Source organism: Marmota monax, unplaced genomic scaffold, assembly GCF_021218885.2.
Source record: "Marmota monax isolate L192 unplaced genomic scaffold, Marmota_monax_Labrador192_F-V1.1 WCK01_AAM20220418_F8-fsc00075, whole genome shotgun sequence".
In the NCBI taxonomy this organism is placed as follows: Eukaryota; Metazoa; Chordata; class Mammalia; order Rodentia; family Sciuridae; genus Marmota; species Marmota monax.
This window is the reverse complement of record NW_026694772.1, coordinates 8,417,696-8,445,000: the sequence shown is the minus strand read 5'-3', so window position 1 is coordinate 8,445,000 and position 27,305 is coordinate 8,417,696. Positions and strand designations below refer to the sequence as shown.

General features: G+C 36.3%; 1 protein-coding gene and 1 pseudogene across 1 annotated transcript in view; both read left to right on the top strand.

Annotated features, from left to right (window-relative positions):
- Pola1 (DNA polymerase alpha 1, catalytic subunit) overlaps positions 1 to 27,305 on the top strand; it is a 308,693-nt gene that overhangs the window by 241,418 nt on the left and 39,970 nt on the right. Inside the window, exon 36 of the mRNA XM_046425334.2 lies at positions 579 to 675. Coding sequence (XP_046281290.1) covers positions 579 to 675 — 97 coding nt within the window. The remainder of the gene's footprint in view (positions 1 to 578; positions 676 to 27,305) is intronic.
- LOC124079673 (U2 spliceosomal RNA) lies at positions 10,139 to 10,293 on the top strand (annotated as a pseudogene).

The following is a 27,305-nucleotide window of genomic DNA, read 5'->3' as shown; positions in this document are numbered from 1 at the left end:
TTGTGCTACTTCTCAGAGGTCATAACACTGCCTGCTTAGGATTAGCACAGGGCAGTTGATCAAGATGTTACTCAAGTCTGTGCTTACTTCCCAGTATTGTGTCTGCAAGCTAATCCCCAGTGAAGGCAATAGATTGTCACCACAAGTCAGAAAATTGGGTTCATAGTGTAGCAATATATGTTAAACAGTTTCAGAAATTGTTTAACTTCCTGCTAGCATGGACAGGTCCTAGTTAGGAAGCATGGTACCACTTTTCCCAATTAACAGTGCAAATTGTCACGGGTGCATAGGAATTTGCAATTTGACAAAATCAGTTTTTTGACAGCAGGGGCAGTCAGTCTGCAGCTTTGCAAGTAGTAATCTATGATCGAAGTGGTAGGATTTATTCTGAATTATGAAAGGTATGTATGCTATATGAGTGGGACAAACCATTAGTATGATTCTTTCCTTCTTATTCACCCCCTTTTAAAAAAAATGCTGCTTGATAGGGAAGTTGAAATTAGGGAATATACTCTGCTGAGAGTGATCTCCATCACCCCCCCAATAGTAGTATTCATGTATTTTCTGTTATATTGCAGTATTCTGACAAGTCCCTGTACACCCAGCTGTGCTTTTACCGGTACATTTTTGATGTGGACTATGCACTGGAGAAACTTATTACCGATCATGAGAAAGGTACGTTAAAATACTGTAATTACCTTTGAGTTTAAAGTGGAAATTTGCATCATAAAAGCCAGACCTACTGTGTCAGGCTGTTCACGCAGCATCACATTGCTGTCTCGGAAGCAGGTTGTGGGGGCCTGTGTGAACAGAGGGATCTCCTGCATGAGGGGCGGTGGCATAGGAATCCCCAGCTTTGGCCCCCACAGCCTGTCTCACATTGTTCTCTATTAAAGCAAGGCTTTGGAGGAGGAACGGTACAAAAAGGACTCGTTAATGCTATATTTTGAAAATGCTATTTTCTATAGAGTTTAGTAATTGTAATAAAGTAAGCATAGGCAACGTGATCATTGGGCCTACAAAAACCAGATATTACCACAAAAAAAAAAAAATAGACCTGGAGTGTGTCTCTGCTGTTCACTAAAAGCCTAGGTTCATTTTGAAAGAGAGGGATGGGGTGGAGTTCTTTTATTGACTCCATCGTAAGAGAGTATATAGGTGCCTCAGCCTATATGATCAGATGCTGCCTGGAACCCTCTGCACTTGTCGTTTCCTTATACAAGACTTACAGGCACCGTGGGACTTAATGGGTCTGGGAAAAGCTTTGTTACATAACTTAAAGTATTTGAAAATGTCATGACAAGTGCATGTTTTTTCTCCTACCTGAAAATCACATTGACAACTTTTCTATTACCTGTAAAAAATAAAAAAGGCAAATTTACACATTTTTCTTATTAGTTACCTACAGAGTGTTTATTTTGTTTGTCAGTGAATATCAATTCAACATTTTGTTGGTCGGTATTAGGGCTGGAGGCAACCTCAACGGCATATAAAAACCTCCAAATATTGCTGTATTTCCTCACCTAAGAATCCCCATGCTGCCCTTGATTTGGTCGCACTGTTTTCAATTTCAATCATAATTGACTTCAGTTTTTCCATCTCCAAGATAGGCTAGAAATTATTTCTTAAATTGCCTTTACTAACTTGGTTTTTCTGTCCTTAGATATAAAATATTTTACAGCTGACACAGGACTTGGTTTGGATATTAGTATCTTATCCTTAGATGTTCAACAAAGATGGGCTATCTTCACAGTGTATTTTCCATGAATTAGTAAAATTTATATAGAAAAGAAATTCCTTCTGTCCATTAATAACTAGTTTTTAGAATTTCCATGCATGGCTAACATCTAGCCTATATTTACTTGGAATATCATCAATGGATGTTTTTCTTTAGCCCCCAAAAAGCCTTTCCTTAAAGGTGGTCATGAGTTGAAAAAATTAAGTATGGAAGCATTGTGTGTTTCTATTGGGCCAGTTATGTCCTTCTGGGTATCAGTATATTAGAACCTGCTCTCCCATGACTCCTTTCTGAATATGGCCATCTTAGGTTGTTCTCTAGATGTTTTTAGTCTCTAAGGGGATAGAATCCTCCTCCATATATAGCTCCAAAATTCCTTTTTGGAAAGTGAATCAGTCTTTTGTGAAGAGCGGTTTTCAAAAAGTCTGGTGACTCTTGGAGTCATGGAGAGAGAGGAGTGATCTGGAAAGTCACTGTGAACTTATTCTGCCTTCTTGGAGAACATTGAGGGGTATAGATTGCTTCCTGGGACAATGGGAGGGAAATATAGTGGCCACTTAGAAGCTTCTCGCTTGGCAAAAGAGAAGTATTGTCAGGATCCGTATACTCAGTTTATTGTAGTCCCATTTTGCAGTGTGTTTAAGAATGGGGACACCTTTTTTGTTGTTTATTTCTAATAAATACACTACCCAGCAGTTAGGGCAAAAAAAAATGGTACTAAGAGAATTATTGACAAGTTCTTTTATGTGTCAGAAGGCTAAAGAAAATTTTTTAAAAAGAAGAGTACAAAATGTATGTGTCTGACAGAAGGAACTTCATGAAATGTTCTGAGAGCCCTTTTATTTTATTTATTGAATTTTAACTGTTGAAACTTTTCTTTAAACTTCCTCTTGCTTATTTATTATTCCTAAGTTATAGTTTAGGAAGGAACCAGTTAGCTGATATTTATGTGCTCAGGGCATTTTCAGATCCTGCAGTGATGCTAATTGGTATTTGGTATTTGTTAGCAGTGGGATTTAAACTGAAACTCTGGGTCATGCTTACCAGTGATCCATGAGCAGAAGTTTCCTAACACATGATATGTTATAAGCTGCCTCCCAAGAGTTTCTTGGGGCATACTAAAGATCCAAATGCATGGTTCCTGTGCCCACATATTCTAATTCTGAAGGTGAGACGTAAAATTTTAGGAAGGTATAACTTTTAGAAAATATTCCTAGGTAATTCTGATGTGCAGTCTATAGTGCAGAGAACAATTATAGAGAGGAAATCCATACATTTAAATTAGTATATATAAAATCACTTGTCCCTTTAAAAGTTGGAATGAAATTCTCTCTTCTGATTTGCTCTTCAAGAGAAACATGCTATAAAAATGAATTTAAAATCTGTGGGAACCAGAAGGCAAATATATTTATTCAATTTGGACCAAGGCCAGAACACCAGTAGACATTAACAGCAGAAGTCCTGTGAAAAGTGATAGTTGTTACACAGAGTTATATCATTAAGAGTGGAATCTAAGTATTGTCTGTCAACAAGTGCCCTGTAACTAGAGTGTGAAGTATTTACTGTAGACTCTCCTTTACTATCAGTACCCTAGCAACATTTCCTTCGCTAAGATTGTTTTACCATTTCCATTATAAAGCCCATATTTTAAGGGTTGTAACTGGATGGTGGTTTTAATTTTTGTTTGAAAGTTGGCAATTTGACTTGGAAAAATCATGTATAAATTATTTGAAAGAGTTTTATTTATTTTTACAGTGAAAAGTAGCTCTGTCAAAGCTTTTTCTGCGCTTTGCTTTCAAACGAAAGTTTACAGACCATTAGTCCATAATGTGAATTAACCCCATTTGGTATTTTTCTCTTTCCTTTAAAATGGTAAAGGACTGTTATTCACTTTGGTGAAGTGTTTACTGCATATTCACTGTAACTACATAACATTTTAAAAATCTTATTTCTGTGGGACTTTGCATTATTATTGTAACTGCTCCAGAATGTACACAGATGACATAATGGATCCAAAGGAGGTTTTAGAGGAACACTGTGGCAATATATGAAGTAAAAATCCATTTCCAGGATGGCAGCATGAAATGGTCCTGTTTGACTGCTTCATCCCATGGTGCCTTAGCCTGAGTAGGGATAAGTGAACAGTTTGAAGAAACCTGGATCAGTTCAAATCTTTGTTCAGTGGCCTGAATTAAAATGCAAGAGGGGAAGAAGTCTCTTATTTTTCTCAAGTAAACCTTTTGTTGTTGTTTATTCAGCAGTAGTAAAAAGCAGTATATGTACATGTAGATCCTATTGTGTGTTGAGTGTGATGCCACATGGCAGAGAAAGCAAGATGGATGGTTGACAGTCCCTGCTCTGGAGGAACTGAGAGTGTGTTAGGGAAGACAGCTTAGTGTGTGGTAAGGCCTGAGAGTCACCACCAACCTGGTCAGATTGTTTTAGAAGCAGAGAAGGAGCCACTAACTCACTTTTTACTTCAGGGTTTGGTCTTTATTTCTAGAAAGAAACTTTTTTTTCTGTTTGTATTCTTAGCAGATGCATATGTCCTCTGATTCTGTGACAGCTAATGTTAGTAGGAAGGTGTATTAGTTTGCTAGAACTGCCAAAACAAAGTACCCCATACTGAGTAGCTTCAACAACAGAAAATAATTTCTTAGTTCTGAAGGCTGGAAGTCTGTGATCAAGGGTGGGTGTCTTCTATGGCTTTTGTCCTTGACCTGCAGATGGCATTTTCTCCTTGTGTCTTCACATGATTTTTCCCTCTGAACCTTATTTCCTTTTCATATTTTGACACCAGACATATTGGATTAGGGCCCATCCTAAAGATCTCATTTTAATTTAGTTACTCCTTTAAAGACCCTGTCTCCAAATACAGTCATACTCTAAGGCGTAAAGAGTTAGGATTTCAAATACTATTTCAAGATGAATTCTGGGAGATACCATAACAGATGTTCTTTATTATTATTATTATTAGTTGTTCAAAACATTACAAAGCTCTTGACATATCATATTTCATACATTTGATTCAAGTGGGTTATGAACTCCCATTTTTACCCCGTATACAGATTGCAGAATCACATCAGTTACACATCCACGTTTTTACATACTGCCATACTAGTGTCTGTTGTCATAACAGATGTTCTACATGATGAATTTTCCCCCTTTAAATACATTGCTTTTATCTGCCAGAGTTTGAACACTGGGATTTAGGATTCTGTTGAAGAAAGGAATTGGAATTGCAGGTGGAAACTAAAAGATGGTGATTTAACCTTATAAATAGCATCTGTTAAGAAGCCTGACTTCTTGGGCTGGGGTTGTGGCTCAGTGGTAGAGCACTCGCCTCACATGTGTGAAGCACGGGTTCAATCCTCACATAAAGGTATCGTGTCCATCTACAACTAAAAAAAAAATTAAAAGAAGAAGAAGAAGCCTTACTTCTCAACGAGAGTGTCTTTAAGCTTAGACAGACTATCTTCAGATCACCTCTGTTTCTTGCAAAGGGTTGTAGGCAAGCCTCCAGTTTCCCATCTGTAAAGATTGCTGTGCTATGCTGTGCTTGCTTCTCTCAATCAGATGAAATCTTGTATTCACTTCTCCTTGAGCTATGGTCTCACCTGCTTTCTTTACTTGATTTTTTTTCTTAAACTTCAGTTTCTTGTTATTGCCTCTTTTTTTTTTTTTTTTGGTGTTGGGAATTGAACCCAGAGGACTCTACCACTGAGTTACATCCCCAGTCCTTTTTATTTTTTTTTATTTTGAGATAGAGTCTTGCTCTTTTCTCTGCACAGTGTGTACCACTAGGCCTGTCTTTCTGTCTTTTCTCTATGCCTGAAGGTAACATCTGCAAGGCATTTCTTATTTCCATTAATACCACCCAGAATTAGGCTGTCCATTTGTAAGGTACTTGATAGTTTCCTATTGTCCTTTCACATGTGTAACACAAGTCCTCCCAACAGCCTTGTGAGGCAGCAGTGGATAACGCCCATTATATTGATGAAGAAATTAGTTATGTAAATATCCCCAATTTTATGTTCCCATAGTCCCCTTTTGAGTGCCATTCTCATAGAGCTTATCCTGAATTATTTTATTTTACATTCTCTATTTTATTTTACATACTCAGTTCATGGAGACAGAGGGTTGTATCCTGTTTGTGATTTTGCCCATTGTAGCCAGCTCACTCACACAAGCAATTTTAAGGATTTTAGAAAAATTGGTCCTAGGAAATGCTTCTGTACATTACTGAGAAGCAATCTGAAGTACAGTTGTAGAACCTCCTATAGTGTTTGGCTTGAACTCGGGTTTGCTGTAAATTGAAGTTATGGAAGTTCCTTGACATGTGCAAATTAAATGTGTTGCTTCAACTCTTTACAAGTGATGCTAAAGGCAAGTGATAAGTTGTATCTGTCATTTTGCTGATACCAAATTTGAATTGAATGGAAAGAATATCAAGTCACTTGCCAGACATGGTGGTACACACCCATAATCCCAGAGACCTGTAAGGCTGAGGCAGTAGGATTGCAAGTTCAAGGTCAGCCTTGGCAATTTAGTGAGACCCTGTCTCAAAATCAAAAATAAGAAAGGTTGGGGATGTAGCTCAATGGTAGAGCACCCCTGGGCTCAAATCCCCAGGAACCACCCCCACCACCACCACCACCAAAAAAGTAGTCTGTGTCAGCTTGGTCCATTTAGTCTTTTTTTTTTTTTTTTTTGGTGCTGGGGATTGAACCCAGACGTGCTTTACCACTGAGCCACATCCCCAGCCCCTTTAATTTTTTTTTTTTTAAATTTTGAGACAGAGTCTTGCTAAGTTGCTGAGACTGGCCTTGAACTTGCAGTCCTCCTGCTCCATCCTCCCGTGTCACTGGGATGACAAGCATGTGCCTCTGTGCCTCTTTTTAAAGCCCATTTGTGTTGGGTTATTCCACTGAAAAACTGTTTTTAGAGATGAACCTTTTCTTTGTTTTTAGGAGCTAATACCAGGTAAAGTACACATAAAACAATTCACACCTACTAAATACACAAAAAATGTAAGCAGAAATTCACTTAAAGCGTCTGTTCTTCTTAAAATTCTACCTTTTATCATTGTGAAAACAGTTTTGTTTATAAAAATAGGTTTTGAGATGGGTAACTTTAAGCTCAAGTTTCCTTTGATTTTATTTTCTTGCAAATAACTAATAATGTGGTTTTTTTTTTTTCTTTTAACAGTTCCATTGATGAGTTTAAGGGAAGTTTTATGGTAGGAGGCTCTAAGTTGGCAATTAAGAACAAACAGTTAGCCACCTGTTTGTGATTAGGAAGTGATTGTAGAAATCTGTAAAAAATTTTGAAAACAGGAAAGTGGGAGTTTTTGTTGTTATTGTTATATGTTACTTAGTTTTACTGTTTAAAAGGAAAATATAATGTAATGCTAAAGTACAAAACTAAATAACAATTGTGATTGTAATTTGTGGTGATGTGCAAGGTGAAAAAATAAGGAACACTAGAAATTTATAGTCACTATCTATGGATTATAGACCATTTTTATTTTCTCCTTTATACTGTTATCTAATTCCTAAATTATAATCTGATCATGTACTGCTTTATAATAAAAAAATGAGGAGCACTGAAATTTTACAAAGAAATAATTTTACTCAACTTGAAATAATTATTCAAACAATTTAGCAATTGAGGGAGAAAACAACATAGAAATGAACTCAAATCGGCTTTTTTCTCCATGCAGTTTTTTTCCAAGAACCTAAGACCTTATTACTCAAAGTGTGATCAGTACACTATCAGCGTCAGCATCACCTGGGAGCTTGTTAGAAATGCAAAATATTGGGCCCTCTCTAGATCTACTGCATCAGCATCTGCATTTTAACATGATCCCCAGGTGATTCCTAGGCATATTAAAGTTTGAAAAGCACTAATTCAAACGATTCTCCCCTCTTAGTAACTAAAGCCTAATTTCAAATCCTACTTCCATTTTACTCTTTCATTGGTTAGGGCCATCCTTTTGGTAAAATTTTAAAATGACAAATATGCAAGGTACAGAAGGGCTACCCAAGTTTAAGATAGACTTCACATTATATTCTGACCCTTTGAAATATATTTTGTAATTAAGCTAAAAATGTAGTTTTCTGACAAAGGCTAGGAGAGGGGACAAAAGCAAGAAAGCATGAGCTCTTCTATTTTGTTTCTTCTTAACTAGAAGGAACAAGGGAGGAGTAAATTAGGATTTTGAAAATAGCTTTCAGCTTCTCAAGATTAGTGGCTTATAAAAGAGAGAAGTGGAATGTAGTTCTACACCCTCTTTATGTAAGGGCCTTTCTACACAGACCCAAAGTGAAGTCTCACCCAAACACTACATTCTGAACCTCATTAGAACATTGATTTTAGCATGTTTGTAAAGATTTCAAGGCCTTGAACTAGATTTTTGTAAATGGAAACCAGATTCTTTTTCTTATATTTTGGTACCCAAAAGTTTACTTTGAAATTTAATTTTCCTACTGTTGTTTACTTTTATGTGCAGTTTTTATGCTCACCACAATAAAGACAAAGTAGTTATTTCCATTGGCAGCATGGAGCCCCATCACAAGGTTTTGCTTTGCAGAGTACTGCCTGCTTTGTTTTCATTTTTGTTTTATTTTTAACAAAAAAATGACTTTACGATATAACAGAAGAGAAACTACATTTCCCAGGAAATCATCTCCTTAATTGCTTTGCCCAAAAGTAGAAGTGCCTTCCTTGTCTCTGTACATTTTCTGTCATCTTCTTTTTGATAGTTAAAGTAATATATGAAAGTTGCCATGGTTTGGGCAGCAAACTTCTGGATTCTGATGTTGTGTCTTTAAGCCCATTTCTGTAAATATGCACTCATCCTTTGCATTTTTTATGTATACTGGGACCTACAGGCATTCTATGATAACAGCCATGTGACTTAATTTATACAATCATTTCCAATTACTGTCTTCTAAATGGGTAGGTTCCTTTCCTCTTTGTAGTGACACAGCAACACAAACAAAGGCACCAGTGTTGCATAGCTAGGTGATAAATAAGTGGTGGTTAGTGGTCTTCATTTGCAAAGATATTGTTATTTTTGGAAGGATAAAAGTGGGAAGAACCTGATAAGATTTTCTTTCATGTACTTTTTAAAGATACACTTCTATCACCAATGACGGAAAAAATATTAAACAATTTTCAAGCAGTTAGATCATAATGTGAGCTAATCACTTTATTTTGAAGAAAAGTATTTTTAAACAGTTGAGCTAGTGAATTTACTTTTAAAATGTATTGTGCTTACACAGTAGATGGTTTTATTTCCATGATGTTTTTTACTACATAATTATACATCTTAATTACGTAATTACTATCATAATTATTATGTAATTGCATGTACTTCCACTAATTACAAAATCAGGAAGTGTAATTATCTAGTAAAAACTTTATGAAATTTCATGCACTAAAAATTACTTAAAAGGCTATTCCAGTGGTCTAGTGGAAGGCTTTCCATGGTTAGTCTTCCTAGTCATGACTTTAGAAGTTGAACTCATAGGCTAGGACAAGGAGGACAACTACAAACAGAGCAACACTAAACTGAGTTTTATAGGTAAGATCGTCTCTATCCTTTTTAAGTTAAAGTTCAGGAGCATTTTAATTTCTTTGTGACTATGGATTTGTGGTATGAACATTTTATGTTTGAGGTAGCTATCACAAAAACTGTCAATGAAAAGGGCAGTTGTTTCTTAGAAAAGATTGGTTAATATAATTGGCAATCAAGACATTTAGGTTACAGAACAGCCAGGCATTCTGTGATTTTATAATGTGAATGACTTAGTTAGCTATCTCTGTCTTTTAAAGCGATAATAATAATAATATTCACTATTTTTTGTTTTTGTTTTTAGTTTGGACAGGATTTTTTCCAGTTTGTGTTTATATTTACTAAGACTTGAGCAAACATATCAAAAGAGCACATTCTTTTTCTACTACTTGATGTCAAAAGCAGCTTTTGAGACATAAACATAAAATGCACAAACATGTAACATCAGACCATAAATCAAGACAGAAGGTTTAATTCAATAAAGCTATGATGCCTTTACCATTCAAAACGACATACAAATTGCACAGTGAAACAATAGTCATGACAGCAAATTAGATATGACATCTAAATTACACTACAAAGAGAAATCCCAGAACCATTTTTTGGTCTGTAGAAGTCTATTTTAGCCCAGGTTTAAAACCCAATCCAGAGACTGCTTTATTGTCTAAGTGGGGTAATGTTGTAGAAGACTAATTGGAGGTTGGTTGAATTAATTGCACATTAATTAGGAGGAAAGGGCTTATAATACTCATGGCAGAGAAGAGAATAGATCCTTTAAGTATCATGATAGAATGTACTGTAAGTTTTAGCAATGAATATTAATCACTTCTTGGCCTTTTGGCTGAGATCAAGTGTAGGAATTAATATCAAATGATCAATATTTGTGTAACATGTATGTTATCTACTATGATATAACCTAAATAAAGCACTTGGGGGTTAAAAATGGTTATACTAAGTTTTCTTTCCCCCAAATTAGTGTTTTTCATTAGAAGTATATTGAAATACCCACTTAAAATGTATAACAGTAACTTCTTTTGAAAAGGCAGTCTTAAATTTTAAAAGGTTCATTCAGCTCTGTAATCTTAGAAGCAGATGATGTTTCATTTCCTCTTAGGGCATTCTATAAAGACACACTCTTCATAATTTTATCGGTTATTGACATGGTGACTTTTTATATCAGCTAAAATTTCTAATAAATGTGAATTTTTAAAAGTTAGTGAACAATATGAAAATACCAGTCCCATTTGCTTCAAGCAAATTTTAGAGGATTTATAGTCATTCAGAAGGGTTTCATGGTCTCAGAAATGTTTGGGATTTAAACAGGTTTAGTCTGACTCCGGTATTTTCCTCTTGTTAGGTAGGGATTCTTTTTAAATTGCATATTCTTTTCTTCATTTACTTAGCCCAGAATTTAATGTCTTAATCATTTCTTATTTGCCTTAACTCTATTGCAGTAACGTTTCTTCTCATGGTTTCAAAAGTATTTATGCTCCCCCTGAGAGACAGCACTGCCTCTCACACATCCATTATTTTTTTGTTTTTGTTTTGATGGTTGAGGTTTTTTGTTTGTTTGTTTAGTTTTGTTTTTTTACCAACTGCTTGTGTTGTACCAGAACAGCCTTTAATGGTTAAATGTTTGCTTAGTCCTCATCTTTCCCATTACAGTGCAGATTTCATTTTGAAACTGACATAATGTTTACACTGACTTTCTATTTTGCTTTGCTTTCTTGCTTTTCATCTAAATTGATATAGGTCTTCATTGTCCTCTATAATTCTTTAAATTTTTCAAATTATCTAAGGGAATCAACCATAACTTTTGAAGTCTAATAATGGTCCTATGATGTCTCCAGTTACCCTATAGCCCCAGGCCCAGATCTGATGTTGATTTTCACATTATTAGTCAGTCCCCATTTATTGTTCTATGCAGTACTGTCATGTCTATAATGCTACCCCTCATATATAAAGAAAAACCCATCATTGAGTGGACTCATTCCTAGAGTAGTTCTTCCTGTAGTTGTCATGAATTTATTCAGATTCATGTGCTTTCTCCTACCTTGTGTCTAGAAGACAGCAACTAGACAGAATTAGCCACTTGTCATTGCATTAAATTGACTAACATTAATTGCATTCTCCCTGGTTAATGGCCCTGGGAAACCTTCTCTCCTTGGTCTGTGAGCCAAGCACGCCTACCATCCCTTGGAACTTAAGGCTTGAACCAGATGTGCTCTAAAAAAGATAGGTTTTCTGGTAATTTTATACTTTGATGTACTTTACTTGTTTTAAGAAATTGTTGTAAACTCAAATTCACAAACAAAAGGATCACAAAACTAGGTCTGTGTGTCTTTTTCTCTGTCCCCTTTTCTTGCCCTGCACTTGTTTGACCCAATTCATTCAAGGAGTGAGTCTCTGCCCTATGTGATATGTAAAGGACACAATTGTAAGCAAGACCTAGTTCCTGCTTCTAGAGGTAGTACTACTCTGTGTGTGTGTATGTGTGTTGCTAGAGATCAAACCCAGGACCTCATGCATGCTAGGCAAGTGCTGTATCACTGTTGTATACTCCTAACACTAGAGGTGATACTGCTTCTGATGCCTTGCTTATTCATGCATTCATCCTCTAAATACCTACTTTTTATAGGACTTGATACTTTCTTTTTATTTTGCAGTGCTGGGGATCAAACCCAGAGCTTCACACATGATACTACTGAGCTACACCTTCAGCCCTTAGGACTTTGCTGTTTTATCGAGAACACACACATCCATTATCTTTTACTTTTTCCTATCCAGTCTTGTTAGACAGGGTTAGTTAACATCTTTTCAGATGAAAATACAACCTCAAAGACATGAAATGACCAAGATTTACAGAAACTGAGCATCTGCTTCGAGGAAAGTTTCCTAGTAGAGACGGAATCTGAGTTGGGCTTTGGAAAGTGGGTACGATTTTAATAGACATAAATGTAGTCATGTACTCTGAGGCAAAGTTTTGTCTTACTTTTCTTTAAGCTCTCTTGCTTATCTACCTCTTATAAATCAAAAAACCACATCTGACAAATGCATGGTGATTTTAAAGCATGTCTGAATTGGAATATAGTCTAAAAGTGCTTACTAAAGAAGCTGGCCTGTGTAAAGCTTTAAGCCCAGGACTATAAACTGGAAGGGCAATTGCTCTTTACTCCCGGATGTAACCGAGGGTGGTACTTTGAAATAAATTGATCCATCCTTCAGGATATGTCTGTCAAAAGTGTATCAAAATGTTTCCCTATCTTAAATTAATTCAGACTATAATAATGTAAGTATTTTGACATGAATATGTTACATACTGTGATATATTCACTTACCTTAAAACAGACATCTTTAGCTTTAAAAGAAAAAGAAGTATGGTTAGACAAAACAAAACAGAAATAGGAATTAAAAGGAATGAATGATTGATTTTACTAGTTTTATTTAGAAGATAAAAATAAAGTCTCATTAGCATTGTTGACCATAGGATATGAAAATGTTTTACTTAAAACATGATTTTTTAACTAATGTGGTCAAAGTGTAAACATATGTGGGGCCTGTTTATAAGTCACTGTTTACTGCTGAAGTAACTCCTATGTTTTATTGGCATATTTTAAATTGTCTTATCCAAAAAAAGCATCAATGCTGAAAAGTCAATCAAATCCAAGATAAAGAAGCCTGAACCTGAGTCTGTCTAAAGAAAATTATTCAATAGAGCACACTCTGGTCTCTGTTAGTGAAGGTTTTATCACTTTTAACAAATGTGCCACAGTAAATTTATTAGTATGCTACAAAGAAATTTTCAAAATAATTAAGACTAAACTACACTTGTCAAAATAAATGAATGAAATACAATTTTGAATCATCTTTCTTCACTTATTGCTCATTTACATAATTCAGTAACTTACACAGGAGTCTTTCAGTCATTGGTGTGAATTAGCAAGGTTCTGCTATTCCTTGTTGTACAGGCAGGAATTATGCTACCATGTAATTAGCTATTCCAGACATGGACTAACGGGAAATACCAAAGGGCACAGCAAAATCTAAAGAGACAAGGCAGGGAATCTAAAGACAAGAGACAATCAAAGACACCCAACAAACTCAAGCTGGTAGACCACAGGGAATTCTGAATGAAGCCTCTTAATTTATTTTGAGAATAAGAAATCAGTAGTATGAGAGAAATCTCAACAAGATTAGCTGACTAAGCCTACTTAAAAAAAAAATCTCTATAGTGCATGGTGCGCCAGGTTAACCACTCCTGTTTGTTAGTCTGTATACAGCTCAACAAATAGCCAGCAAAGCTTTTCATGGGTATATAGTGGCTTTCCATTGAGGTTTTCACTCTTTGAAGGAGGTCGTTTATACCAATGAGATCTGTAGATGCAAATTGCTTTCCCTATATGTGAGGGGTCATTCCTTTCACAGCCCACTTGCTCATCTCTTTTATAGAGGTTTTGTTATTTTTGTACAGCTCCCAAAGGAATGATGGGAATTGTGCCCCACCCCCCATCTAACTTAGCATCCAAATCTTTTTCCTCCAGCTCTGTGAAACTTTTGTGTGCTGATCTTTGGGAACAAAACAGGCTGTTGGCAGCAGCCTTTAGCTCTGAATCAGGAAACTTTTTTTTTTCCTTCTTTCAACCTAAAATATCATCTCTTTAGATTTGCCTCTCTTGCTCACCTTATTCTAAGGAAATATCTTTTTCATTATAGCAGTGTCACTGTAACATGCTAGGACATGTGGGAAATTCTTGGAAGCAGTATCCTCAAAATGTCATTTTTAGTTTGGCTCCAAAATGGTGTAAGCTCATAGGAACTAGAACAGAGAAAGTGAAGGGAACAATTTAAGGGTTAGTTACAAAAGCCTAACTGATCCTATCACTGAAGCAGAGGGAAAGCTAATACCTGTCTTTTGCCTAGGCTTTAAGGAATTACAGACATTCCAAGGTTCTAGCCTTTGGGTAGGAGGAGCTTCAGGCACACTGTGTGAATGCTCTGTAAATATTTGGTGTTTCCTTCCTCCCTCCCTCCCTCTAGTATTTGTTGAGCACCAAGGATGCTGACTTAGGCTTCTCAAGAGCAGTATAGGGTAATCCAGCTCTTGGAGCCAAGGCTCAGTGCATGTTTTAGCTTTCTATTCCTTAATAGATAAGTGAAGTTGGGATGTGTGACTTAACCCCTCTACCGCCACACTATAAAACTGCAAGGAGAATAGTACCTGCCTCCTAGGGTTCTAAATTAAACAGATTAATTTAGAACAGGGCAATGTGTAAAATGCCTAGAACAGTGCCTGTCACATGACAAGCATATAATAAATGTCAGTTGATTTTATTATTTCTGACAATAACTTTTTGTCCAAAGCACTATTATAGTACTTAGTAGTCTAGTTACTGTTACTGCATTGCTTTCTGCAGCCTGTCGATGACCATATTTTGTTCAGATTTGTGCCACCAAATGCTAATGTACAGTGCTAGACATGTGGTGAATGGTCCCTACTCACAATGAGCTTAAAATTTGTCTTGATAGCTGTTTTCTCAGGGTTTTGTGGGGGAGGGATGGTACTAGGGATTGAACTGGGGCACTCTACCACTGAACTACATCCCTAGCCCTCTTTACTTTTACTTTTGAGAGAGGGTCTCACTAAACTGCTGAGGCTGGCCTGGAATTTATAATCCTCCTGCCTGAGCTTCCTGAGTAAGGAATGTACTTCCTGAGTACATGATTACAGACATGTACCACTACACCCAGTAGTTTTCTTATTTATTAAAATAGCATTCATAAAGTGTATGAAAAAATATAAATTTAATTCTCAGTTATCTGTACTTAATGGAAGAAATTGAAACACAAATCATTCACAAACATCTGTTTTTTGTCTGTCCCTTTGCATATTTTCCACTAATACTAAACAATCAGTAATAACAGCTTTTTTTCTAAGGAGAGTAAAGAAAAGTTGTAATTGTTTGCGGAACGTCAGCCAGAACAAGTTCCAAATCATGTACCTTTTAGCAGAATAATTCTTAACCAGGATGTATCTTTTGCACTTTTAGAAATGACTGGGGACAAGACAGCTGTGTATTAAAAAAAAAAAAAAAAAACTCCACAGGTGATTCTGTTGCACACGCACAGTGATGAGAACCTCTGAGTTAGTGAAACTCTTCAAACTTTAATATTGCTTCTTGTCAAATATGCATTAAGTCTGACTTTGATATAGAAAAGAAGACTGGGTGGCATCTAGATAACAATTTAAATAGACACTAGAAAGGAAAATGAAGTCAAACACAAGAATATTTCCTAGATAAAGGAGGCATTTATGGTGCTATATGAGCTAATATAGCATCAGAGATAAAGTGAAAGAAAAAATAGTCTAGAGAAAAGAAAGCAAGAAGAAACTGTTCTCTGGTAATGAGCAAACTGAAGATGAAATAAATGCATTTCAACAAAATTGGCTACAAAGCTCCTGTTATTTTCCCCCATTAACTTACTAGAATAGGGCTGCCGAGAGTGGGGGATCCTTGAGGATACTGGATGAGTGAGTGAGAAGGTATTAAGGTGGAGGCTAGCCCAATTGTTATAATTAGGAGCCTCCACAGTTTGATTTTCCCATTTCCTGTCTTCTACATGCCTTGAAGCCCAGATGGATTGATCTTGGGAGGAGCAGCTTTCTTCAAGTTTCAAAATGTTACCCATCCCCCAAGTTGCTTGGGACTAGATGGTAGTAGTAGTAGGAGTAGAGGCTTTAAGAGGATACTCCTGGGTGCCATGTTCATACCCCGGGGTTACTAATTTTGTGGTCCTGGAACTAGAAAATAGTCTCAGATCACCCCGCTTTTGCCTTGGAGGATTGGGACTGCACCTGATTGGTATCCTCAGATTATACTCCTTACTAGTCCCGTGGTAGGCTTTAGTTTATGTGGTTTCCCTGCCTAGATTGCCAGCTTTAATCCAGTATTTGTCTGTTCATATTCTAGTCATATTTTAAGGCCTCACAAGTATAAGTGATCTTTTTCCTGCAATCCTGAACACTGTTTTTCTTACATCATAACTCTTTGGAACAAGTGCCGTGCTTGATAAGTTATTACATATCTGATGGTAACTTACACACAATAGGAACCTAATAAATGGTGTGTGGAATTGTTTTCTAGAATGTAACTTTCTGAGTTATCCTCTTTTCTCTGCTATTTCCCATCATACCCTCCAACTGTATCATAAAATGTTTTTCCATCCACGTATCTACACATTCATTGAATATTAGCCCTACCATCTCCTCACTGCACATGGACTTAATTCCCACCTTAATTTGCCTGCTCTCTTGACAATTTCCACCAGAATTGGGCTATTATATCATGCATACATAAAGTCCAGCCTACTCATTCCTTTGTTTAAACCTTTAAGTTCTATTAATTAAATTGATACCCAGTTATATTATGGAATAAATTTAAAGAATCTGAAAAGCATACTTCAAATGAAGGCTGTCCTTTCCTAGGCCCATTCCTTCCTCCCTCAGAACCTATATACATAGGATAGCAGCTAGCCATTTTGCTTGCTGGTTTATCTACTGATATACAGTTCTAGCTCTTTAATGACCTTGCTATCTTTAAATTTCTCCCAGCACTCCAACAAATTTGTGATTTAGTTGGCTAGCCTTTATTGTATCTTTAAATGTCTGGAGGCTGGCTCCAGATAGCTCTCCTGAAGTTGGGAAGGTAAGGAACTGCTGAGAGACTTGCACACTGGTCTTCTCTTATCTCTCCCTGGGACCCTCAGTGGAGCAGCATGCAGGCACACATGCTGATGTCAATGTAGGTTTGTAAACAGTTCTATTAGTAGGCTGGGGCTGGGGGTGGTGGTGCATAGTAAGCCCACAAGAAATCTGGAGATATCTATGTCTTGGGTGTAACCTGCAAGACATACTCTACTAGTAATCATTGCATAATATAATTGCAGGAGACTGAGCAACTTAGAAAATGTATTCCTGGCTTGCCACTGACTCACTTTGTGGTATGGGCAAACCATTATTACTCTTTGATTTAGTTGTCTTATTTGTTCAAAAAAGGAAAAAATAGCATGTGTTTAAAAAGTGCTCTGAAAATCCTCTGAAAGGAGGTCTGTAAGTGCAAAGTACCTTTGTTGTTTTTATTATTATTATTAATGTTCTGTATGATTTTGTTTTATGCCATGTAGGTCACAGATGTGTCAATTCTTCTCATTGATAAATTACACAACACTTTCATCTCACTCTCGTTCATAACATTGATAGCAGTTTAGCACATCTTTATTTTAGCCACAGTTAAAGTTATGTCCAAAATAGATCTCATTAATAAATATAATTACCAAATTAAATAGATCTATACTACTTTCTATTGTTTTTTTTCTCCTCAAAAAAAAAAATGTGGTTACCAACAACTACTAAATGAGACCTTTAATTACTGCCAATCTTCTCTTGAAAGTAACAGTGCTTATCTTGAGTACTTTGAACTGTAAGTGGTATTCAGTACACAGTGGGGTTGTAATGCGATTATGAAGTGTACAAAGTTAGTGATAAATAAGCATGATAAACCATATATTTGTATTAGAAATAATATTTGAATTGTCAACTGAATAAAAAGGCTGCAACTGCTGGTTCTTTGGGGTGCGCATATGATAAAAATAAAATATAAGTAAGTATACTTGGAATAAAAAATTTTGTACACTTCCATATATAGTACAGCAGCCTTTAAATTTCAATGAGTTTTTGAATATACAACATTTAAATTACTGGAAAAATTAAAAGATTTGCTTTGTCTTCTGATAGGTTCTCCTAATTTGTGTGTGTGTGTGTGTGTGTGTGTGTGTTAATCTCTTAGCTCATTCATCGGTAGAGACTTTTGGCTTTTATGTAAAAAGATTTGTTCTCTCCCAGGTTTCCAGTAATTTTCCAGTGAAGTAACAATGAAAATTTTATTTCTCTGTAATTACAGTGGAACTTAGGTATACAATTATGCAAAAATAACAAAATTTTTCTTTCCCCTCCCTTTTGGTACTGGAGATTAAACTCAGGGGTACTGAACCACTGAGTCATATCCCCAGTCCTTTTTTGTATTTTATTTAGAGATAGAATCTTACTGAGTTGCTTAGGGCCATGCTAAATTGCTGAGGCTGGCTTTGAACTCTTGATCCTCCTGCCTCAGCCTCCCGAGCTGCTAGGATTACAGGCATGCACCACCATGCCTGCCTCCCCCCACCCCCCTGCCTTTTTAGTAATTAACATTGTGAATTTCATTTCTATTTCACAAACAGGTCCAATGAGGAGTAAATTGTGTGCTTGTATTTGTAAGAATGTTGTAAGACATGGGGCCCTGGAGAAGGAAGGATAGTTGCCATAAGGTCTTAAAAACCAGACTCACACCATATATGTCATTCTAAATTATTTAGTTTGCCTAAAGAATACTTAAAATTTTTAGTCAGTTGTGCATATTTTTAACATGAAGATTTTCAACAAAAAGGCACATTTTGCTGGGTACAGTGGTGCATACCTGTAATCCTAGCCATTCAGGAGGCTGACACAGGAGGATCACAAGTTCAAGGCCAGCCTCAGTAACTTAGTGAGGCCCTAAACAACTCAGTGAAATCCTGTCTCTAAATAAAATTCAAAAACAGCTGGGGATGTGGCTCAGTGGGTAAATGCCCCTGAATTCAATCTCTGGCACAAAATTAAATAAATAAATAAATAAATAAATAAATAATGAAAGGGCTGGGAATGTAGCTTGGTGGTATAGTGCTCCTGGGTTCAATCCCTAGTACCAAAAAAAAAAAAAAAAAAAGCCACATTTCTACCTTTCTTGTAAGAAATCAGCATCTGACTAGATTAGGTCAACATTCTGAATAGCTACAATTGGTGAAGGTAAGTAGCACCTAAGCAGTTTAGATAGAACATGGATTATCCAGTTTGCCATAGCCTCACCACATCCCACTTCATTCATTTCTGTTGCCTGTGTGGGTACTGTAGGTTTTTATTTGCTAAAAATATCTGCATGTTTTCCCCACCCCCTTTTTTAACCAAAAAGGAAAAAGGAAAGAATAAGAAGACATAAAACTTGGGGATTTAAAAAGTAAAAGATATAAAAAATGCAAAAAATGTACAAATCATTTAAAGATACTATTAAATAATTATATGATCTTGGACTTTAAAGTCCAAATAATGTAAAAAGATAAAACATAGTAGGTAACCCTCTCTATCATGTAGTTTTCAAAGTACCAACATGTCCTTCATTCTCTGATTTTTCACAATATCTCAGGGAGTAGGATAACAGTTACATACTCATTTCACCAATGAGAAAACCAAGTATTGGTGAGGGTCATTAACTTGTTCAAATTTGCTAATTTGTCCAAATTTACAACTGCTAAGTATTGGCTTTGAGGTATGGCTCATCTTCAGACTGTCCAAATTTTCTGCCAGTGATCAAAAGCTCTTTATCTGTGCTGTCCACACACAGCTATTGATCTCTTGAATGTGGCTAGTGCTGCTGAAGAACTGAAGTTTCAGTTGTATTTAGTTTTAAGTAATTTTTTTAATATTTATTTTTTTTTTAGTTTTCGGCGGACACAACATCTTTATTTGTATGTGGTGCTGAGGATCGAACCCAGCGCCGCGCGCATGCCAGACGAGCATGCTATTGCTTGAGCCACATCCCCAGCCCATAGTTTTAAGTAATTTAAATGGAAAAAATCACACATGCCTAGTGGCTTCCTTATTAGTCAGCATGGAACTCAAGAGTTTTTTTTCCTCCTTAATCTCATGAGTCTGTTAAATACAGAGATCTTTTTTTTTTTAAGTTGTGTAGATGGACACAATACCTTTATTTTGTTTATGTGGTGCTGAGGATTGAACCCAGTGCCTTACATGTGCTAGATAAGTGCTCTACCACTGAGCTACAACCCTAGCCCCAGAGACCCTTTTAATAAGCTTCATCAAAAGGTTTCTGTAGGGTCTTCCAGTATCTTACTCATGTGGCAAGCATTTGTTCCACCAGAATTTCAAGATATGTTGAATATCTCTCTACATAGGTTTCCCTCCATAAAGGCTTCCATTGCATACAATAACATTCTTTCTAACAAAGTAGGGGGTCTCAGTGCTAAGATTCTTGTATACAGAATCTGCTGAAATTTCTAGTTCAGATAAAGAATATAATTTGAGTTCTATCTGGACATCTAAAATGTGTAATGATAGTCTCCTTCCCTCATCTTTTCTGTGGCCTAGGATATTAGTGGCTGTTTTGGAATCATGTAGGAAACTTATTCTCAGATGACTAGCTGTTTGAATGGTATTGAGATTGACTTTTAGAAAGAAGACTATTAGCGGGCTGTGGTTGTGGCTCAGTGGTGGTGCTTGCCTAGCATGCGTGAGGCACTGGGTTCGATCCTCACACCACATAAAAATAAAATGAAGATACTGTGTCCACCTAAAACTAAAATAAATAAATATTTTTAAAAAGAATGGTGGCTGTTAGCTAACCTCTATGTCAGTTGGTATTTATCATTAAATCTGAAATGGTGGGGCTGAGGCTGTAGCTCAGTGGCAGAGCACTTACCTAGCCTGTGTGAAGCACTGTGTTCAATCCTTAGCACCACATAAAAACAAACAAAGGCATTCTGTCCATCTATAATTACAAAAAAAAATTTAAAAATCTAAAATGGTTTGACTTAAGATACATCCTGATTCAGAGATGTTAAAATATGAAGGAGGAGATTCATCTCAAAATTGGTGATGGTCTGTCAGTGGGCTCTATTTGATCAGCCTATATCGAGGGACATAGCATTGAGATGCAAATGTGAACTCCTGCTTTGCCCTGTGCTTAATTAATCCCTTCATCTTTACCAAAACAGGATCCGCCACCCCCACCCCATTTCTCTCTGCACTATGGCTACCCCCTTCTTCACTACCTTATCTTGAATTTGATTAATTAACAGAAAGAATTCCTAGTAGTTAGGAGAAGATTTAAACTCTTACTTGGTAACAGTTTGATCACTTTCTTTAAACACCTGTCTGTCCCCCATAAATGCAGACCAGGATATATATATATTTTTTATCATAAGTAGTATCGGAACAAGCTTAACCAATCACCTTCTAGCACAGGCAACTCTGCAGCACACCTTTTTAGAATACCACATGGTGTAATTCAAATTATCACATCAGCTATCCAGTTGCACCATTTATTTTTAAATACTGGAGTGTTTACCTGAATTTTTTTCTTTTCATTTTCTTACATATTGTTATTGCAATGATTGGTTTATGGTGCCTCAATATCTACACTTTCTGTTACTTAAAAAAAATATTTTTCTTTGTCTCCATAATGTTCTTCTTGAACATCTTGAAATATTAGGTATTATGGATAGATTCATGTCTTTTTCTCTTCCATTGTGTCTTCTTAAATCTTGCCTTTATGCAGGCTTTGAAATATTTAAGCACTCTTAAACTCCTGCCTTAAAAATTTGTACCAGTCTTACTCTTGAAACTGAGTGTGTCTCCTGAAATCTTAAGAGCCTTCTAAAGAAATCTGGGAGTTTGAGTCTATAAAAATAGAAGAATATATTGCCTACAGTGGAGCCTGGCACCTTACAGTTACCATTTCAGATACTACTGTGTAAAATTCCCATTCAGAGTTTACACTTACCATTCAAAACTCAAGTGTGAGTTAGGAAATATCATTTATTTAGTGACAAGGAGTCTTAAATGTTTTGGTAGATGTGTTGGTTTGAACCAAATAAAATTACTGGCATTTGACCGTTTTTGATCTATAAAACATGGCAACTGCAACTATAATGTACCAATAAAAATTCATATGTGGGAAAAGAACATGGCAACTTCACATGGTACATTGTAATATAGGTTCAAACCAGCCCAACTTATATAAATTGCTTTGTCTTACTTTTGCTATTTTCCCTTCTTTTTTTCAATTGTAATTTTATTCCAGCAACCTTCTCTTTGCTACCCTCTTTTGTATTTCTCAGTTAATAACGTTTTTTTCTAGTGCCCTTCTCTTCTCATCTAATTCCCCAAATCTATTTAGCTTCAGAATTAGTTGCACAAAGAAGCCTGGTTGCATAGTACCTCCATGATGCAATCAGTACTTACCACTTCAAGTGTTTGACCTGTTTCTGGATTTTCATTATCCTAAAAGGGTAGTGTCACTGAATACATTTACTACCCAATAAATAAGCCACCACAGTTCCTTACTTTTCAGATGAAAAAAAGCAGAAGGAAAAACAGCTACTTTTTTGTTCAACACAGATAGAAGCCATGCTATGTGATGTCTTTGTTATGACATGATTTGGCTAAAGTATCTCTGGAGAATAAAATTAACTAATAAGTACCCTTTGTTATATTCACCTTTGTTCAACTGAATGTAAATTAATAAATCCCTGCAGTTTTGAATAGTTTATTGTCTTTGAATCTTTGTCTCAAAAAAGAAATGGAATATGTTACATTTTATGATTAAAAGTAATCACTCAACCATCACTTGGTTTAAAACTCCTGAAATCATATCATTTTAATTTCTGTCCATTTGTATTTGTAGTCTGCTAATTTTTAGAATGATATTGTGAGTTTTGATTTATTCAAACTCATCCATATTTTTTTAAGTTTTTAAGTTCAAGATTTGTCAGTAGTTGGTAAAACAAATAAAATTTAATTCCCTTTTGGGGATTGAACCATTCAACCCTTTAGATGTGGTAATGCTAATCTTTACAATAATTTGCTATATAGATGCTGCTCTCTGCATTTTACAGATGGGAAACAGAGCAACTGAAGTTATTTTCTTGGATGATAAACAATCTAATTTAGACCCATAATTGAAACTTGGGACAGAAGACTCCATAGACTTAAGCCCCACTGCCTTTTCTCTGTGGTATACTTCTAGCTATTTAAAAAGAAACCCATAAACATCTGGTTAAGTTTGTGTTTAACAAATATTGATTGCCTACCATGCATCAGGTGTAGACAAGGTATCTCTTCTCCTGGTGCATTCTACAGAAGAAAAGAGAGGCAGAAGATTATTTCAGAGAGTACCAACTCCTACTGAGACAATAAAATGGGATGTTTGATGCAAGTGGATAGGACAGTTTATTTGGACTGAGAATTGAAGGACTATAAAGCAGCCAGAGAAAAATTCTGGAGGCAGTGTATACTACACCAAGGGGAAAGAGGCTGAGCTGGAGCATCTTGCCACAACCAGGAGGTGGGTATGGCCCAAGGACAGCTGCAGGGAAAGGTGGCAAGAGGCAGAATTATAGACCTGGAGTCTAGGGCTAGATCTCTGAAGAATGGCTTGGTAAGAAGTGGGAATATATGCTTAGTGCAGTGGGAAGCTCTTCAAGGCTTATAGCTAGGAAGGTGGCATGGTCTGAGGTGGGGGCTGGTACTAAATCTTAGTATTGGAGCACTTGCCTAGAAGGCACAAGGCCCTGGGTTCAATTCCAAGCAACAAAATATTCTCATTCATTCATTCATTCATTCATCCTTCCCCTGTCTGTCTGTGTCAATCTCTCTTTCTCTTTCTCTCGTTACTATCTGGTGAATGACACTAAACCAGATTGTATTTTCAGTGTGGCAGCCTTTTGAAAGGTTCCCCTCCACCAAATATCCAACCCATGGAAGCACCCCATGTTTTTCTAAATGATGCACAGAGGCCTAGTAGAACATGCTAAAGCCTTAAAGTTGTGTATTATTCAGGAAGATTCTGAAGAACACCTCAACTTTAAAAGGTGACAAGGATTCAGCTACATCCCCAGTACTTCAGTATATTGTTTTTTGCATATTGTGGTAAGCAGCTGCTGGAAACCTAAAGACAAGAGTCTGGCAGTGACTTAATTTGTAAATTGTGTTGCCCCAATGTGTACTATGAATGGAAGTCAATAATTGTGATCCTAAACAAATTATTGCTATATACTAATAATCAATAGAGAACCTTTCACAGTGGTTCTTAGTGCCCTGTGAGACCTTTTGGTTTGTGCTTTCTTCTGGTACATTTGAAATAAGTCACTGGCTTTTAAAAACATTAAATATACTTTTCACTTAAATGTTGTCTCTTGAACTTTTGAGTGTGAGAATTGATTTTTTTTTAGTGGGGAAGGAATTGTGTTTGATTTTATTTTTAATTACTATTTTTAAAATGCATTAAGGACTTTTAGTAGTAGTAGAAGATATTAATTCCTTTAAAAATCTGGCTGTGTTTCCAGATCCACATTTGCTTTTCTGTGTTTTTGTGAACAACTGATCAAATTAGACTCGTCACTCTTGGCTTGTGGTGATTTGAAATTGAAATGGAATATATTAAAGCAGCCAACCACACTGATTACATTGCAAGCCTCATTTAATTTCATACATTCACACATTACAGTGAAAGGCGGCATTTTTTTAATGCATGATTGTGACTGTACCTTGAGCAACTCCAAAGGTCATCTGTAATGGGTGCATAATTTGTTAGTGTTAGATATCTGATTTGTGGTAGGTGTTCCTCAGCCTGATTTGTACTAGTAGTAAATATGGTGAGCATCAAAAGTCAAATCTGTAAGAAGGTCAGCCTGTCACATTTGGTGATATTGTCTTACTCTTCATTGGTCAGTAGACCACAGTAAATCACGGAATAGCTGTCATTCTTAAATCGAGAAAGTGCCGGTACTGAGCCCCTGTAGCACAGGGGTTAAATGAGCTATTCTTCTTAAGAGGGCAGGCTGGCCCAGGTGAAGGTTGTAAGAGTATTACCAGCACAGCTAACAGCACTTGCTTACAGCTACTTGAGCCCTAGTCCCAAAAAGGCTATAAAAGGACTTTTACAGTTTTCTAAGAATGAGGACATTTGTGAGCTTGCTCTATTTTTTTCTTTTCTGTAGCAGTGAGTTCTGACTTCATTTCCTCTGTGTCTTCTGTGTGACAGGCACATAGAATAGCCCCCAAAGATCCACAGCAGGATTAAGACAGCCTCTGCCCTCAAGAAGAGGACAATCAGTCCAGGCATGGTGGTGCACGCCTGTAATCCCAGCTACTGAGGAGATTGAGGCAGAAGTATTGCAGGTTAAAAGCCAGCCTGGGCAATTTAGGGAGACCCCAGTGTCAAAATTATATATATATAATATATATATATATATCTTAAAAGGTTTGGGGATATAGCTGAGTATTAGAACACTTGCCTACAAAGTCCAAAACCCTGTGTTTAATCATTAGTACCATTGAGGGTGGACAATCGGATGCAACCATTTGTCCCCTGCACAGTTTTTATGATATGAAATGTCTTTAACTCTGTCCATGACTCAGGAATGCAGGTTGCATTAGGCAGCCCTTGTTGTTCATAACTCCATCACATGTGAAAGTTACCACCGTACTCAAGGATACAAGCTCCTGTTGACTTTATGAGAACTCAGCTACTTTCAGAACTCAGTTGCAGAGTTGCCTTTTATTTTAGGTTTGATGGTGGACACTTTTTTCATTTTGATCTGCTGTTTGCAGTTTAAGATTTGTTTGGAGATGTGTTTATTTGTTTTTGTTAGTTCCAATTAACCAATTTGTTATTATTCAGCTTTCAAAAACAAGAAACACCTAAATCCAGTTTTGAAAGCTTTGTTATTGAAATTCCTGAATGGCAAAAAATAAAAAAATAAAAGAAATATTCTACTGAACCTATTGGAAGAATTGCTTTTTGTAACTTTTTTAGCAAGATGTAACCCAAGATTTCCTAGAAAAGTAACAACATAGACTTTACAGACTGCTGATAAAGAAAGAAGTAAAAGTCTAAGAATCATTTTAAAAGAGCAGTATTCTGGGTCTATGTTTTGTATGATAGTAATGCCACTTGTACTCCTGGGGGGAACAAAGTTCCCTGACTTAAGAAGTTTAGAAAATGCCATATTCTCTTTTCTTTGCTTTGTTTTTTCAATGTGTATTAGCATATTTAAGATTAAAGATGTCCTGCAATAGAGAAAGCTTTATTTTACATCAGTTCTCTCCATATTTGTGTGGTTTTGTATATAGTTTGGGAAATGCCAAAATAGAATTTTGACGATTGTTCTTTCTCTTTTGACTTTGATTAACCCATTATGTTTCATCATCCCATTTATGGAACACCCAAAAACTTAAATTGAGCAATAAATATACCACTTAGGGAAATTTTGAAATAAATACTTAAGTTTTCAGAGTTCTATTCTTTTGAGAAAAGTAATAGGTAAATGATTAGTGATAATGTTCATAAATACTATTAATGATGATAAATTTTATAATAAGCTCTAGATTATTATTTCAAACCTATTTTAATGCACCTGTATCAATTTCATTGAAATATCAGCAGAATTGAAACTTGGGAGTTAATTGGTTAATAGGTAAAAATTTAAGCCCCCTGTCTCCTGAACTAACTTACACAATATTTATTGAACAGCTGTTATGTACTTAGCCACTGTGAGAGATAGAAAATAAGTGTAAACGTGATCAGTCTGAGCCCTCTAAGTGGTATAGTAAGCATACTACAGCAGTGAGTCATGTGGAAAAGTGCCTCAGGCAGCAGAAGCAGCCACATATGACTCTGGAGTCCAGAGTTCTGGTTGCCTGGAAATGTATATAAAAGACCAAAAAACGTGGAACAAGCACATAGTAGCCATGAGCTAGAATTAATAGTACTGAGGGATTATGGATGAAGAAGTGAGCTGGTGAAGAATAGATCATATTCTGGTGGGATGATCAGACAGAACCAAACTGCCTGTGAGTGTTGCCAGCTACCAGACTTCAGGACTCAGGGACACCTACATGCCACACTGAAGGCTGTTGCTTAAAATGGTTCAACATTTTAATAGTGTGGCATGACCTAATTCAGAGATCACCAAGTCAAATCCCTTTAAGCACTGGGTAAGAAAGCTGATGAAACAGACCAGGTATAAGAAAAATAGGAATTGTCAGGATCACATGAAGAGTCAGTGCTTTTTTCATACAGAAAGCATGGGCTCTGTTTTGCCAAATGCTCTGATTTT